At 43.9% G+C, this 17,907-nt stretch overlaps 1 protein-coding gene across 3 annotated transcripts in view; it reads right to left on the bottom strand.

Annotated features, from left to right (window-relative positions):
* Positions 1–17,907, bottom strand: part of LOC147010389 (uncharacterized) — a 45,523-nt gene that overhangs the window by 16,268 nt on the left and 11,348 nt on the right. For all 3 annotated transcript variants that reach the window (XM_085860369.1, XM_085860370.1, XM_085860371.1), the window contains 4 exons: positions 16,893–17,222; positions 14,063–14,404; positions 9,543–9,887; positions 3,793–3,901 (listed from right to left, as the gene is read on the bottom strand). In XM_085860369.1, coding sequence (XP_085716495.1) covers positions 3,793–3,901; positions 9,543–9,887; positions 14,063–14,404; positions 16,893–17,222 — 1,126 coding nt within the window. The remainder of the gene's footprint in view (positions 1–3,792; positions 3,902–9,542; positions 9,888–14,062; positions 14,405–16,892; positions 17,223–17,907) is intronic.

Here is a 17,907-nt window from a genome sequence, read left to right as displayed (position 1 = left end):
CAATCTTTTCATAATCCGACGGCTCAGCGAGTCAGGCATGCGACGATAACCTTTATTGGGATAAAAATGAGTTTTAAACACCATCTTTATCGAAAACACCGTCAGTGCGCACACGGAAAACCTTTACGTGACTCAACGACGCGTCTGCTCGAGCGCACTGCATCACGTGACGATCCGTGACGCATCGAGTGAAATATTTTTTATACAATCTTAAAAAGTCTCCAAAACATCCGATTTTTACCAGAATTTCGACAACCGAGTTTTAAGCGTCCAAAGCGATCGCAAAAACCAAAGTCAAAATTAAAATCGAAGTTAAAACGAACTCGTAACGTCGAGCGAAGAAAAAATCTCCATTTCTCCACGCAATTATTTAATATTATTTTATCAAGGCCACAAAACCGTAATATTCGGCCATCCACCAACAATCTTAACATCATCCGACGGCTCAGCGAGTCAGGCATGCGACGATAACCTTTATTGGGATAAAAAATGACTTTTGAACACCATCTTTATCGAAAACACCGTCAGCGCGCACACGGAAAACCTTAACGTGACTCAACGACGCGTCTGCTCGAGCGCACTGCATCACGTGACGACCCGTAACGCGTCGAGCGAAATATTTTTTATACAATCTTAAAATGTCTCCAAAACATCCGATTTTTACCAGAATTTCGACAACCAAGTTTTAAGCCTCCTGCGATCGCAAAAACCGAAGACAAAATTAAAATCGAAGTTAAAACGAACTCGTAACGTCGAGCGAAGCAAAAATACTCCATTTCTCCACATGAATTTACGGAATTATGTTTGACCTCACTGTGACCTTGACCTTTGACCGATTTTGACCAAAATCTAATCAGCACAAGACATCACCCTCCTGAATCACGTGGTGTAATTTGACATTGGTAGCTTCTTCTGTTCTCGAGTTATCGTGCCAACAAACAAACAAACAAACACACAACAAACACACAAACAAACACACAAACAAACAGAAACGGAAGTGATCAATATACTTATGAAATCTTTAGATTTCGTGAGTAACAAGCAGTCACGGACTGGTACTTACGAAATCGTCAACTTGACCTCTGACCTTGTCTAATAAAAGCTGTCTCAAGAGAAGAAAGCGACGCAAACCAGAAGTTTCTATGATGATTCTGTACCAAGCCATCGAAAATCAAATGTTTGACCTCACTGTGACCTTGACCTTGGACCGATTTTGACCAAAATCTAATCAGCGCTAGCCATCACCCTCCTGAATCACATGGTGTAATTTGACATTGGCAGCTTCTTCCGTTCTCGAGTTATCGTGCCTACAAACAAACACACAAACACACACACAAACACACAAACAGAGGATGGAAGTCATCAATATACTTGCGAAATCTAAAGATTTCGTAAGTAAAAAATTCGGGCCCAAAGGGGCTCAAACAGGTGATTCCCCCCCCCCCCACCAAAAAATATGCATTTGCTGTCTTCTCAGAAACTACACACACAATTCTGATGAAACTTGACCCCAACCTTCATAACCTATGATGTTCCAAAGGTTGTTCACAACATTAAAAAGTCGGTGTCTGAGAGGGGTCTATGGAGAGGGTTTACAGGGGAAGGGGGGGTTGCCACCCAAAGGGGGTATTTGCTATCTTCTCAGAAACTCCACACAAAATATCAATGAAACATGACCATAACATTCATCACCCGTGACGTAACAAACGTTGTTCACGGCATAAAGAAAATCAGGGTCTGAGAGGGGTTGCCCACCAAAATAGGTGTTTGCTTTCTGCTCAATTACTCATTTGTGATGTGTCCATTCATATTTACCCTGTGCACGTGAAGCAAAAAGTGGAGTCAAGCTACTGGTTCACTTCTGTCTGTCTCTCCTTCCATCTTTCTGTCCACAAACTTCAGTTTGTAATTGAGGAACAACTTGATCTCAATTTAATTTGATTTTGAACACAAATCGGAAAAAGAACCTGCCGCTTTACAGCACTTTGGCTCTGAATTTGTCTCAGTCATACATGTGTAGAGAAGAGAGATAAAAAAAAAATTTTTTTTTAATTTACTCGGCCTGTCTGGCAGTGAAACAAAATTGAACATCATTCCAAAGAGGAAACTTTCTGTTTTATAAGATGTCATAAAGGACACAAACAGACACAAAGAACCAATGTAACATGTTTAATAAGGTGGTGTAAAAGACGCTGCATCAATGGCGGTAAACTTCCGGAATTTCTGGGAGGAGACAGAACCGCCTGGGGATGTCTGCCCTGAACGAGCTTCCGTTTGCATATGCTGTGCCTGGATGAGTCTCGACCTGAACGAGCTGTCAAATGCATGTGCCTTCACAATTCACTGCCTGACGAGAGTGAACACGAGAGTCCAAGGGCAGCAACCGCATAAGAACTGTTGAACCTGGCATTTCCAACCACTTCACACCACATGGACACTCACAAAATCCCCCAATACCCCCACTGATCCTGTCCTCCACATGGAACAGACCCGGGCCGACCTGTTGGTGTATGGTGAGTCAGGATTCCCAACCAGGCACCGCCCTTCCTCTAATCATCATCTTTGTGTCTACTTTCCCAGTTAAAGGATAGCACACCTGTCTCTCGTGTCAAGAAATCAGTAAGATTGTGTAAGGGACTTACATGCTAAAGGTAACATATTTTTTTTGAGCATTTGATCCCTGCACAGGAAACTCTCCAATATCGCGGGGGTGAGGTTCTTGGTAAATGCCACGATAGTTGAAACCGCCATCTTGAAAACCAAGGGCCAATGGGAAGAGGCGGGTTTGGTTCCTGGACTTGGAGAAAATTTCGAGGAAGATCGACGATAGCCAGAAATAAACACATTAGTATTGAAACAAGGAAAAAAAGATAAAATGTCAAAGTCCCCGTTTTAGTAATTTTTCTGGACAGAGTTAAAGGGTGAGCTCATAATTATTTACAACGGAAATGGCTGCCAGTTTACCAGTCGGTCATCTTGATCAGATCGCAAAATAAGGTTAGGTGCAAGTGTATGCCATCATGTACTGTGCGTGTGCTAAGTTTGAACAAAATTAGATCATGCATGTCTGAGAAATGAATGGGAAGACATTTAAGTAACAAAATTGCCATCAGTGGGCCATCTTGGATCTGATCTCGAAAAAAAAAAATGACGTGCATATGCAAGCCCTCGTTCCTTATCTGTATGCAAAGTTTGAACAAAAATCAATAAATGCATGTCCAAGAAATGGTTGAGGACGTGTTCGATAGCAAGATGTTTTCAACAACTAACATGGCTGCCAGTCTTTCAGTCGGCCATCTTGGGGAAAACAAATGACGTGCATATGTAAGCCAGAATTCAGTATCTGTGTGCCAAGTTTGAACAACATCCGCAAATGCATGTCGGAGAAATGGTTGAGGACGTGTTCATCAGGTATTTACAATTAAAATGGCCACCAGTCGGCCTTCTTTCATCACATCGCGAAACAAAATGATGTACTTATGTATTCTGTCATGTTTTGTCTTTGTGCGAAGTCTCATACATATCAGAGATATGGTTGCGCACGCACACAAAAATCATGACCAAATCCATAAGCCCCCGTTTTGGACCCGGTGGAATAGGTGCAAAAAAAAAAAAAACACACGTATGTATGCATGTATTTATTTACATATATATACATATATATACATATATATATATATATATATATATATATATATATATATATATATATATATATATATTTGCAGATGTTCATGAATGCAGACGGAAATGAAAAAATAAAAGATCAGAAAACAATTAAAATTAAATTACCTTTGGGTTTTCCTCCAGTGACACCACACCAAGACCCCCCAGAACACTACAGCAGCAAGGAGACCAAAGATCAAACCAGAAAAGGATTTTTGGTGTTTTTCTTCTGAACCTGCAAAGGGAAACTCCATTTATTACAATCCCATTGTAACTGATAAATGTTTAACTATTTGTAGTAAGTGGAAAACATTCTCGTTTATACTTTTATTTTTACCATTTTAAAGGAGGAATTGATTTTTTAATTTCCAAGACTGCTTCTACTAATTACCAAGAAACTCGAATCAAAAACTACAAATCTTTGGGGACATAAACTGTGATTTTAGAAAAAAACAAAAAAAAGATGATTGTAAATACAATGAAAATATTTAATTTGTAATTGTTTAAACTTTGATATCGTTTATTTGAAGCATTAACCCTTTCACTGCTGGAGCTGAAGCAGGAAAACAAACTCAAGGAAGTAAATGCCATAAAATTTACAACCCCTCCCAACTCCCCACCCCTCATCAGTTAACATTTGTAATCGGTTTGGATCTTCTGACCACGTCCTTGTCAAAGTGGACATCTCTCTGGCTGTTATCAGAGAACCACCTCACCCCCGTCGAGTCTGGCATTTCACTCAAGCAGACTGGCAGGGTCTCCAAGCAGCCTTCAAGCTTGCAGACTGGTCTCCTTTCGCTACTTTCTCCAACATCAACTCATTCTGGAAATTTTTTCAAAGAAACTTGCTCTCCCTCATGCACAGATTTATCCCCTCTCATCTTCAGTTGTCCTACCCTTCCTGCCACCCTTGGTTCACTGAAGCTTGTGGTGAAGCAGTTGTCCTGAAACATGGAAAGCAAACCCAACTGAGGGCAATCTCAGTTCCTTCCATAAAGCTCAGAATAAGTGTGTGTATCTACCCTCAGGAGAGCCACAAAACATCTTTCTCATCTCAAGTCTGAACTCTCAAACCTCTCTCCCTCCTCAAAATCCTAGTGGTGTTTAATCAAATCTGTTTCTGGTGTATGTTCCCTCTCCATCCCTCCCTTACCTCAAATGGCCGCACTGCTGATACCGCACGTGAAAAAGCTGAACGCCTAAACTCGGTGTTTGCAGCTAAATCTTGTATCCAAAACCCATCACTTTCTCTACCCCACCTTACCCAGTCACACCCAACTGTCCCTGGACTCTGTATCCTTTTCTCCTGACAAGGTGGAGAGCTTGCTGTCAAACCTCAACTCGGATTCAGCAACCGGTCCAGACAGCATCAGCCCACGTGTCCTCAAAGCCTGCACTTCTGCTCTTGCTCACCCTCTCTCTGTTCTATTCACCCTCTCATTTGCTCAAGGTCATCTGCCATCTGCTTGGAAATCAGCAAACATCACTGCCCTGCACAAAAAAGGTGCAAAAACAGATCCCTGCAACTACAGACCAATCAGCCTTCGCCCAAACATCAGCAAGGTTATGGAATCCTCTTCTCCAATGGCTTGATTTCCGATAATCAATTTGGTTTCAGACCAGGTCACTCTACCCTGGATATGATGCTTCTGCTCTCCCAACAATGGAGGTATTCCTCAATGCCAGACAGGAAATCCGAGCCGTATCCCTGGACATATCACGTGCTTTTGACACAGTCTGGCACCCTGTCCTGCTCACCAAACTCTCTTCCTATGGTATCCAAGGCCATCTACACTCATGGCTCGCAGACTTCCTCTCCTGTCGCAGTCACTGTGTGGCCCGAAATGGAGTTCTTTCATCCCCCTTCCTGGCCGGGCTGGAGTTCCTCAAGGAAGTGTTCTGGGCCCTGTTCTTTTTTTGGTTTTCATCAATCATCTCTCCGACTCTCTGGAAAATCCTCTATATCTCTTTGCTGATGACTCCACCCTCTGCCGTACCATCGGTCATCCCTCAGACCGGCAAGCAGCAGCTTCTTCGCTCATTGCAGACCTGGATAAAATCACAAACTGGTCCAACACGTGGAACATGTCTTTCAATACGGACAAATCTCACACTCTCACGATGTCTCTTCGAAAGGACCGTTTAGACCCCCCCCCCCACACCCCCATCCACTTTCTCAACAATCCTTTCTTCTGGGTCTCACTTCTGGAAAGGAAGAAGTCCTTTCTTTCAAGCTTCTGGGTCTCACTATCTGTCATGACCTTTCCTGGGAAAGCCACATTTCAAACCTCACCTCCAAAGCCAGGCGCCGACTGGGAATCCTCTGTCGTGCAAAGTCCTTCCTCAGCCCACCTGAGCTCCTGACCACTGACAAAGCTTTTGTCCGCAGCCTGATGGAGTACTGCTCTCCCCTCTGGGCTGGTGCTCCTGCCTCCCACCTTTCTCGGCTTCACGCTGTAGAAACCAAGGCATTTCGGATCATTGGCATCTCCCACAATGAGGCTGAGTCTTTGGGCCTCTCACTCAATCACCGCAGGTTGGTCGGTGGTCTTTCTGTCTTCTACCGTCTCCTCTCCAGTCTCGCCCCCCTGGTCTCTCTACGATTTGTCCCCACCTCATTTCCGCAGGGCGCTCAAGGTCTGCCAACAACCCCCTTCTGGTAAAACCACCAAAATCACGAATCACTGCTCACCTTCACTCTTTCATTCCTCTTTTTTCCCGACTTTGGAATAAACTCCCTCACTCTATTCATTCCCATTCTTCTTTCCAGGCCTTCAAAACAGCTGTTCACCACCACCTCTTATCATCCCCCATCCAAATCCTCGATCATTTCTACCCCCGATAATCCACCCAAGCCCACCTCCTTCAAATTCCCTGCTTTCCTTCTTGAAAGTCCCTGTAATGTCCATCTTCTATTCCCCATGTTCCCCGTCCCATCCCTCTCCCTTCCACAGATCTCCTAATGTCTATGTTCCCCACTGTTTTGTCCTTCCCACTCCCTCCCCTCTTGTCTCATGCCCCCCTTGATGTGCGTTGTGCGTTAGCTCTCATACGAGCCTCGACAAGGTATACAAAAGAAAAAAATGTTATAAAAGATTATGAATGGGTTGGACAACTTTGATAAAACTCCACAAGTGTGTTCAGCCAAAGCCAAGGAAGAAATCACTTGATGATGGTGTCGGTCAAAAGTCAAGGTCAAAACAAATTCTAAATTTTCTGGATGTAATGTATAAAATGGTGAAAAGTGAACTTTTTATTCCAAAATTAGTGGGACATCTAAAGGAGTCGTTTGGAGTCAAATCGGACAAACACTGAGTGAATGAGTTTACATCAAATGTTGAGGTCACAGCGAACTTGAGTTAAAACTTTAAAAGGTAAGAAATGAAAATTCATCAAATGAAGCGGGAGAAAACCTTATGATTATATTGGGAATTACGAAGAGATGAGACGATAGTGTTTGGTGAACTTGGGTTAAAATGAAACATCTCAGATGTTGATAAAAATGAACAAAAATGTTACGTCTGCCACCGAAGGTTTTCACCCATCTGTGTTTGTTTGTGACTTGTGAAATTGAAGATTTTTCAAGTGGATTCATCAGTCGATTTTGTTATTCTGTCTGTATCTCTGTGTGCGTTTGTCTGTCTTTGTGAGTCTGTTTCATCACGTACAGGTCACAATTCTAAACCGATCTTCACAAAACTTCACCACATGGTAGAGTTTATCATAAGGAAGAAGCCTGTTGCTTTTGAGGTCAAAAGGCCCAAGGTCAACAACTGAGGTGAGATTTCTAAAATCCTCAATTTTCATCTGATCGACTTGAAATTTAAAGAGGATTTATATTTCAGGTCATTGAATTAAACCACCAATTATTTTTGAGGTCCATACATTTGCCAAATGATCAACATAGGCCGAATTTCTAAAATACTGGATTTTCATCTGATTTACTTGAAATTTGATGAGCATTTGCACATTAGGTCACTGAATTCAACCACCTATTATATTGGAGGTGAACATAGGCCAAAAGATTTTGGTTCGGATCCAGTCCATCAGATCCAGATCCGGATCTAATAATTTTTTAAGTGATTCTTCACCATTGAAAGATAAGGGCCAAAAATGATATCGTACTGTATAGCACGATATTTCAAAAATGTAATGGGCCCGATATGTTCTCGTGGATCAGGCATTACGTGGTGGAGGTATGCGCTCTACAGAGTGCCTTTCCAGTTTATAATGGAATCACAGGTCATGTGACGATGCTCTTTATGATTACAATGCAAAACAGCGGTGGTTTTGTTCGAAGATTCTGGATTCTAACCATGAGACGGACAATGTGAAGTCTTGTGGTTTTGAGGATGAGAGAATCGTTATCACATCATTGTCAGTATGGATGTTTCTTGGTCCACCTGTTTACCTGTGTTTCAGTGAAAGAGTGAAAATAAGTAATTAACGAGCATATCCAGCATTACAGGCTGTGATGTGAGCATCTGTCAAGGTTGTCAAAATAAATTTCAATGCAAATCATATCTTTAAACCAACAAATATATTGTTGTGGTGTTGGGATTCGGACCAGTCTCCTGATCCCAATCCTGACTAACCAATGTTGCGGGGAGCACGTCCGCCAAATGACCAGGACGCATTAAGGACCTTCTCCCTCCCTTACTATCTCAATCGCTTCCTATCCCTTACTATCCCGAGCCTTACTCGGTCTCGTTGGGTCATAATCAAGATGTGAACCCAAACGGTGGTTTAGTAAGCATGGGGGTGCATTTAGTAATGGGGCGTTAAGTGCAAAAAAACAAACAAACAAATATCCTCTAAAGAGGATTTAAAAGCCAACCCGGCTATTCACAGTCAGCGATCATAATAGCCCGAATCACTCAAAGTGAGACGGTGAGTTTAAAATGTGTACTTAAAACAAGGAGTAGGAGAGAACCGGAAGGCAATTGTAGATTCATGCTATCCAGGTTTAGTTACAATAAATACAATTCACGCACCAGGGTTTCGTATGGACGGAAGATCTTACGTATTCCATCTAAAGACATCAAGCACCACAGCAGAAAGAAGAGAGATATTGACAAGACAAGGAATACCCAATGGTGGCCCGTGCGGGTGATGCAAGTCCAACAATGTGTCTAGCGTGCTCGAGGAGTCCAGGGACCGTGGGGTTGCAACATGGGCGGAAGAGAAGTGGATGGCATGATGGCATAGGAGGTGCTGGCTCTCTCTTGCCATCTGGGAAGCTGTGCATTGACCTCCCTCCTCTGATCTCCGGAGCAGACAGCACATCTCCAGACATGGCTCCCTGGCTGAGCCTCGGACCTCTCATTCTCCGTACTGTCCGCCGGCCATTTTAATGTCTTGGTTAACACCCCACCCTGTGACGTCGCCCAGGCCTGCCCGCTCCGCACACATTAGCTGCTCAGATGTCACTCAAGCTCAAGCCCCACCCCAAAACTTCTCGGTCTCTCCTGATTGATTGAGGCTTGCCGAAAGTGGGCTTAACTTCCGCTTCGCTGGGCAAGCAAGGTCGCTTTATTTTAATTTACATAAAAACAGATTTAAAGAGGATAAAACATGAAAAAAGGGATTTAAGGAGAAGTGGATTTCGACACAAACTTTGGAAGGGGAGACGACATGCTTTCTATACGAGAATCGACATGCATTGTCATTACAGTTTTACCTCAATGTTGTGCGAAAACATGAACTTATGGAAATAACTATTCTAATCTATACATTCTTAGCCCCGAGAAGTCACATCCACAACAGTGTTTAAAAGATGTTCCCAATTGTCTTCATTCAAACATTAAATCCATGGCATTTGATGTCTGCGCCACGAGGTTAAAACCACATATCTTGGACTGAAATGAGAGACTTACGGACGAGCAGGATCGTAGATGTCGATCCCTCCTTGTAATTAGGGTAACGTATCGTACATGTATAAGTTCCATTTTCATGAAATCCTACATTCTTGAGGAGCAGAGTAAAATAATCCCCGTTTGGAATCCCAGAGATATTCATCCTCCCATCCAGGACTTGTTCTTCTCCATTTTGAAAAAGGTATAATGGGTTCTTGTTCGAGTCTTTGTAGAACTCGATGGAAAGGAGAGAATCATTGATCGAAGGTGAACCTTCCTGAGTGTTGAGAGATAATGTGAAAATGAACTCCAAATCTTCACCAGGTGTTGCCTCAACAGTCTTTGGACCCTTCACCATCACGCGACCTGTAATGGACAAACAATGAAAGTTTCACAAAATGGAGTAAAACATCTTACACATCAAATGTTGTTCTGTATTTACCAAAACTCAAAATGAACAAACGGTTTTGTTGAACAAGAGAAAATTGAACAAAATTAGAATGAAGATGATTTGAAGAGTTTATAAAATGCTAATAAAAAATAAAAATATAATTTTATTCATGGTTTTCTTGTTGGTTTTGTGAAAAGCTATATTTTCCCTAAAGTACCAAACAACGTGTACACAACCCAGAAGGTTGTTTCGTTTAATATTTTATTAACACACACGAGCAAATACAAGCCGTCGCTTCGCCGGCAGGACTATTAAAAGGGTGGGGGGGAGAAAATGAGGGGGGGGGGGGAGGGAGAAAAAGAGGGAGGTGGAGGAGAAAAAGAGGGAGGTGGGGGAGGAAGAGAAGAGAGGAAGATGGGGGAGAAAGGGGGGTAGTGGGGAGAAGGGGGTGTTCTGGATATGTGTTTGATAGGGGGACTTGAGGGAAAGGCTACAACCACCGTCCAGACATGTCTGGAAATGTACCACCATCGAGACATAACCAGTAGATCGCAAGAGGAGGGTTAATAAAAACTGTGAAAAAATAAAAAATTCGTTTGTCCAATTCACACATTCTTTGATGGCCCTTCATCTCCTCGACGTCCGGAGAGTTGTACTCTCAGGTCCCGAATAAGCGTGCATGCACACTTATTTTTTTCGAGGTGAAAATCCCCCCTTCACGGCCTCTATTCGGGTCTACACGCTTATTAAAAAATCGTTCTTGCCACCATCAGGTCATATTTACACCAGCGAGCATGTCGGGTGACAATGTTGTCCCGTCGAGAGATGTCGCCTTTACTCCCGAAATTCCTTCATCTGCCAACAATCTTCACCATGGGTCTGGGTACTGTACCGCATCAATGCGGGTCCCGCCGGTTGATTCATTCGGCTGCCTGAGTGTAACGGTGGATCCAGTGCATGCTATGAAAGTCAATTTCCTGAATAATGCATTCGATGGGTCAGACGATTACATTGTCTCTGACAAACTGTTCAGCATTGTTCGAGAAGAGATGTTGAAGTTTCGGAAGGATTTGCTGACATCTACCCCCCCCCCCCCCATTCGGACATCAAAGATCTGACATCAACCATCACCCTATCAAAGGGAGCCACCAGGAAGAGGAAGGGGGAAAGTGAGGTACCACGAGATGAGGGTGTGGAACTGATGGATTGCGAGGGAGAGGAGTTGGCTCAAGTAGAATTGATGCAAGAGGTGGTCCCCAGATTCAGATGAGAACGAAAGTCAGACAGACAATGTATCAATTCAAGAAGACCTCCCGTCTACCTCCACTCTCTCACACGAACCTACAGATGATGAAACAAAAGCAGACTGTGCATTCCTTGATGACATCCAAGCTGTGATCGACAAACATTCGTCTTCCACATCCGATCTCTTCACTCCACAGTTCAGCAGATTCAAAGCAATCAACGCAAACGCCCGAAGGAGTGTGAAGAAGCACAAACAGATTGCCAAAGAAAAAGCGTAGACGACAGTACGCATCTTGGCATTGTAATGTATGTATTTTAACAATAAAATCCATGTTCTATATTTAGTGGGGCAACTTAGCATAACAATTGTGCATTTTGTGAGGAAAGCACCAAATTTGGCACACTCATAGCCTAACATATGATGAACAGATTTGGATATTGGGCCATCCCAAATTCATCCGCTGATGGCTGTGGCAGCCATTTTCCACTGCCATCAAAAATTTTGAGATGGCCCAATATCCAAATCTGTTCAAATTATGATTGGCCACTAGTGTGCCAAATTTGGTGCTTTCCTCACAAAATGCACAATTGTTACGCTATATTTAGCTAAGTTGCCCCACTAATTTGTCACATTTCTGGTTTTTCCACCCTGCCCTCTTATTCGGACCTGTACGCTTATTAGACTTTTTTGGGATTTTCCACCCGACACACCAATTCCGCCCTCCATTCTTATTAAAATTTGGAAAATGTTCCACCCTACACGCTTATGCAGACCCCCACGCTTATTCGGGACTTGAGAGTATCGTGGGGGAAGGAGTATCGTGGAGGAGGATAGCGTGAGAGGAGGGAAGGGAAGGCAGCACGAGGGGAAGGGGGAGGAGGAAAAGCAGCGCGAGGAGAGGGGGGAAGAAAGTGCGAGGGGAAGGGGGGGAGGCAGCGCGAGGGGAAGGGGGAGGCAGCGCGAGGGGAAGGGGGAAGGCAGCGCGAGGGGAAGGGGGAAGGCAGCGCGAGGGGAAGGGGGAAGGCAGCGCGAGGGGAAGAGGGGGGAGGCAGCACGCCGGGGGGCGAGGCAGCACGACGGGGGCGAGGCAGAACGACGGGGGCGAGGAAGCACGATGGGGCGGGCGCAGGCAGCATGACGGGGAACTGAGGCAACATGAGGGGGGCAGAGGCAGCACGAAAGGGGGCGTAGGCGGCATGACGGGGGAGGCGGAGGCGGCACGACGGGGGGGCTGAGGCGGCACGACCGGGAGGCGGAGGCGGCACGACGGGGAGGCGGAACGACGGGGAGGCGGAGGCGGCACGACGGGGAGGCGGAGGCGGCACGACGGGGAGGCGGAGGCGGCACGACGGGGAGGGGGAGGCGGCACGACGGGGAGGCGGAGGCGGCACGACGGGGGGTGGAGGTGGCACGACGACGGGGGGGGGGGTGGAGGCAGCACGACGGGGGAGGGGTGGTGGAGGAAACATGACGAAGTGAATTAATGAACCCAAACACCCAATTTTCTCTCATGAACTTCCTCGGAGTTCCTTGGTGTGCATGCAAAGTTTCAGGCTGCGAGGTGTCATGATTTTGGAGTTATGGAGGACACACACACACACACACACACACACACACACACACACACACACACACACACACACACACACACACACACACACACACACACACACACACACACACACAAGGAGTATGGCTGACTAATCGCAGGTTACTAATCTAATCGCAGGTTCACTTCATTCTGATTAACACTTCGTATATGAACTAATCACAGGTTCATTTCATCCTCATTAACACGTCGTATTTTAACGAAAGATTCCCTTCGCGTCCTCAACAACACCTGGTATTTGAACTGAAGGTTTACTTCATCCTAACTAGAGGGGGAGCATGCGGGAGAGTGCAAAACCTCCACCGCCAATACTGCTGGGTCACTCAAGTGAACCTTATATGTTATTCATTAAATATGTCAACAGTGCTGACAGAGTTATAGTTCTTTTCTCCAACATTTTTTTTGGGGGGGGGGGGGGGGTTGGAAATCACTTAAAACATGTAAAAATGCAAAAAAATATATAAAAATATTAAAAAAAATAAAAAATCGAAATTTTATTGAAAAAAAAGTTGCAAAATTTTTTTTTCTCTAGAATTTTTTTTGGGGGGGTTGGAAATCACTCAAAACATGTAGATATGCAAAAAAAAATTCTCTATTTTTTTGGGGGGGGTGTAAATTTTTTTGGGGGGGTTGGAAATCACTTAAAACATGTAGAAATGCAAAAAAAAAATTTTTTTCTCAAACAATTTTTTTTTGGGGGGGGGGGCAAAATGAGTGCCAGCATGCTGGTATCCTGTGTCGGAGTGGCGACCCGTCCAGGATTGTACCCAATAGCCAAGGGGACTGCTTAGGCAGCACCAACGCTCTGCGCAGAGTATGGTCCCAATCTCCTCATCCTCCTTCCCAGTGGAGATGACAACACATTGGTGGAGAATAAGTCCAAAATTTAATGGCATCATCCTTGGACCATACCTAACCCCCTCCCCCCCCACCAAGTTTCGTCGAAATCCGTCGAGGAGTTTTTCTGTAATACTGTTCACAAACAAACAAACAAAGAAACAAACACAAACAGAAAGGGGTGAAAACAGTAACCTCCATCCATCTTCGAAGATGGCGGAGGTTAATTACCACCTCGTATTTGAACCAGAGGTTTACTTCATCCTGATTAACACTTCGTATTTGAACCAATCACAAGTTCACTTCATCCTCATCAACACCTTGTATTTGAACCAAAGGTTCACTTCACGTCCTCATTAACACCTAGTATTTGAAAGTGATGAGATAATGAATCCTTTACCCTCACCATATCCCTCTCCAACACACATTACAGGTACATGGTAAACACGGACACTTACCCTTGTACAAGGCTGTAACTGCAGAACCTGTGATATAGTGAGGATAGTTCACCGTGCAGGTATAATTCCCATAATCATCAAGTTTCACAGATTTGAATGTTAATGAAAATGTTCCATGATGTTCTTCGGACACGGACATGCTCAAACCGTCCATGTAATGTTCTCGTATCTTGGAAAAACGAGCAATTGAGTGTTTGTTGGAGTCGTACCACTCTATAGAAAATAATGGGAAATCGATTGCAATTTGAACTTCATGTGAACCAGGAGAGAAGTCACAGGTGAAGGTAGATTCTTGACCAGGTGAAGCCACAATGAACTCGGGGCAGTGAACAAACAATTTACCTGAAAAACACAAATAGGATTTGATTAAAATTAACTCTCAGGTAAAAGATGTTGCAGGTAATCATGGAATTCCTCCTGATAATATCAATCAAGTAATCCCACTAAAAGGATTAGAAGAAACTTAAATAATTATTCAATTAAAAGAATCACATTCAATTGACGATGACAATGAGCTCATAATGATGTGACATTTTCCTTTCAGTTCAGAAACCATTTTTGTTTTTGTCATTCTGTACACTTACCTGTTTTATTTTATTTCAATATTGACTGCAGAGACACCTGAATGTGCACTCGATCGTTTTTGTAAACCAAGTTTAGATTCACAGAAGAGTGTGGACACAGAACGGATGAGGACGCAACAGGGCAAAAGGAACAGAAAAAAAAGAGGGGGGGGTGGAGGATTGAGAGGGGACACAAACAGCAGGGTTGAAGGACAAAATAAAGATGGACAACAAGGGATGTGGGGAAGAATGAGGGGTTGGAGAGAATGCAGGTGGTTTAATGGGGGTATAAAAGATCATTGTGCCAGATTGGAAACTATCTTAGATGGTTGTGAACAGTTGTCTTGAAGGCCTGGAGGGTAGCATGACATTGAAGAGAAGAAAATGTGGAAGTTCATCCCACAGTTGGGGTTGGGGAGGGGTTAGAGGAACGAATGAGGAGGTGAGCAGTATCCTGAAATGGCCCCCATATCCAGATTCTTTTCAAGAAAGAATGCTCCAGGCAGCGAACCAACACAGAGGTTCAAATCACTTTTCACTTTATTTTAAAACACTCCAAGTGCAACGGTAAAAACCATGCTTTTCCACATAAAACCACACCGTTTCACCAGATAGGGAAGAGCAAAACACCCGCGCCCTTCCCAGCATGCCTGGTGTTGGCTTAATGGTTGGGGTGGTGGGCCCGAGTTGAAATCCCACTCAGCTGTTGAATTAATACCAGGTGGGGTTAACTCGGCAAGTCATCCTTCCGAGGTTGGCAAAATGACTGCCAGCATGGAGGTATCCTGTGTCGGAGTGGCGACCCGTCCAGGATTGTACCCAATAGCCAAGGGGACTGCTTAGGCAGCACCAACGCTCTGCACAGAGTATGATCCCAATCTCCTCCTCCTCCTTCCCAGCCGAGATGACAGCACATTGGTGGAGAATAAATATGCATGAGGCAAGACATGGGTGGAACATAAATATGTATATCGATATATATTACATTCAAACTTGGTTACATCACAAGCATTGATCATGGATTTAAGTAGTTTCACCAGAAGGGGGTTGATGGTTGACCGTGTGCCCTGCAGAAACCGAGAGGGGGAACAAAGCATGAAAAAACAAGATGATGCAAGGCGAGAAAGGAGGTGCTAGAAGACAGAGAGGCAACTGACATGATAGCAAAGCGATATGCCCATAGGCAGCTTCATCGCAGAAGATTCCAATGATCTTGAAGGCCTTGGTTCCACAGCGTCAAGCTGAGCAAGATGTGAGGCAGGGAAGCCAGCCCAGAGGGGAGAGCAGTACTCCATCAAGCTGCGGATGATGGCCTTGAAGGTGGATACGAGTTCAGGTGTGCCAAGGAAGGACTTTGTATGATGGAGGACGCCCAGTCAGCGGCTGGCTTTGGAGGCCAACATTGAGATGTGGTTTGTCCAAGAAAGATCACGGCTGATAGTGAGACCCAGGAGTTTGAATGACCGAACCTCCTCCAGTGGATTGTTGATAAAGTAGATGGGTGGGTTTGCCAAACGGTCCTTTTCGGAGAGAGATAGTGAGATTTGTCAGGATTGAAAGGCATATTTCAAATGTTTGACCAGCTTGTGATTTTTTTTTCCAAGGTCTGAAGAGAGAAGAAACTGCAGCCTGCCTGTCTGAAGGATGATGGATGTCACAGCAGAAGGTGGAGTCATCAGCAAATCAAATAGATAAAAGGGAATTTCCAGTCAGATCGATCATTTATAAAGATTAGAAATAGGAATTGGCCCCGACTGAGATTGGGCCAAAAACAATAAATGGCATGATATTTAAAAAATGTATTGGGCCCGATATGTTCTCGTGGATGAGGAATTGCATGGCGGAGGTAAGCGCTCTACCGAGTGCCCTTCTCATTGAAGTAGAGATGTCACCATCTCATCCATTCATAAAAGGTTAAACCTCGCTAGTGCACCACAGTTGGTTGAACATCTCCCTATAATAAGAGGAAAATATGGATTTCACAACACAAACAGGAGGCTCTGATCTATACATCACGACACTCAATGCGTGAGTTTTTCATAAACTTAAATAATTGGGATCATAATTCCTATAAATTGTACAAAAACTCCACACCAATTAAACATAGGGCTTGGAGGGATAGACATGTAATTGAGGATAACACAGCAATATCATCTTGACACTCAACAATTAAATAACTTTCTTTTTTACCAAATATCCCAAAAATATTACAATAAAATGGGGAACATAAATAAATCAGAGTGAGAAAAGAGGGAATCAAAACTTACAGTACAAATCGATGGTGACCCTTCGAGTTTCTCCACTGTATGTAACAATACATGTTATCATATCCACTTGAGTCACATTGTTTAGATTCAACGTCGCGTCTCCATTTCTCAGATTTTGTTCATTCATCATTACTCGTCCCTTGTACAAAGAACTTGGTTCAATCTTCCTATTTTTATAAGTGAGGATTGTGCGACCATTGATCCATTCTAACTCCAACTTGCTCAGATTAATTGGTCCAGAATCCTCATTCATGGTGAAGGTGCAGGGAAGAGATACATTTTCACCATACACAAATCCCACTTCAGATGGAGCCACAACCTTCAATCCACCTGAAACAAGGATTGGGGGGGGGAGGAGGAGGAGAGAGAGACAGAGAGAGGGACAGAGAGAGGGACAGAGAGAGGGACAGAGAGAGGGACAGAGAGAGGGACAGAGAGAGGGACAGAAAGAGGGACAGAAAGAGGGACAGAAAGAGGGACAGAAAGAGGGACAGAAAGAGGGACAGAAAGAGGGACAGAGACAGTGAAACAGAGAGACAGAGACACAGAGAGACAGAGAGTTGATTAACCAACAAGATCAGCTGATATGTAACATTTACAACAAAAAAGAACTTCCTTTACAAACAAAACAAGAGAAAGAGCAATCAGAGATGGCGTTCCCTCACCAGGACTTGTTTTGTGTGGTGTATTTTGTGTGGGCTTTGTGTACTGGTGTGTTACATAATTAATAAGAGACAATTAGAAATGCCACTTTTTCACTGCTCGCAGAGGTAACCGTGTACCAAGACGTCCCGCTTTGATGGGACACCTGACCCTGACCCACGACATTTATTATATATTATCCAATTGAATTTAGAATGGGATTAAAATTAATTCAATGTATATCAAATGGAAGACCAAATAGGTACAGTCTGACATTGACTCAGTTTGATCAATGTATTAGTGAGTTGAGCTAAGAGGAGATGTTCCAACTCCAAGCTTCGGACAGAGATGGACAAGATTGCCGGCATCCTCA

The sequence above is a fragment of the Eptatretus burgeri genome, chromosome 16 (assembly GCF_056783735.1).
Source record: "Eptatretus burgeri isolate ZD-2024b chromosome 16, Ebu_testis_v1, whole genome shotgun sequence".
NCBI classification, from domain to species: domain Eukaryota; kingdom Metazoa; phylum Chordata; class Myxini; order Myxiniformes; family Myxinidae; genus Eptatretus; species Eptatretus burgeri.
Note: the sequence above shows the minus strand (reverse complement) of the source record. Positions and strands in the feature narration are given on the sequence as shown.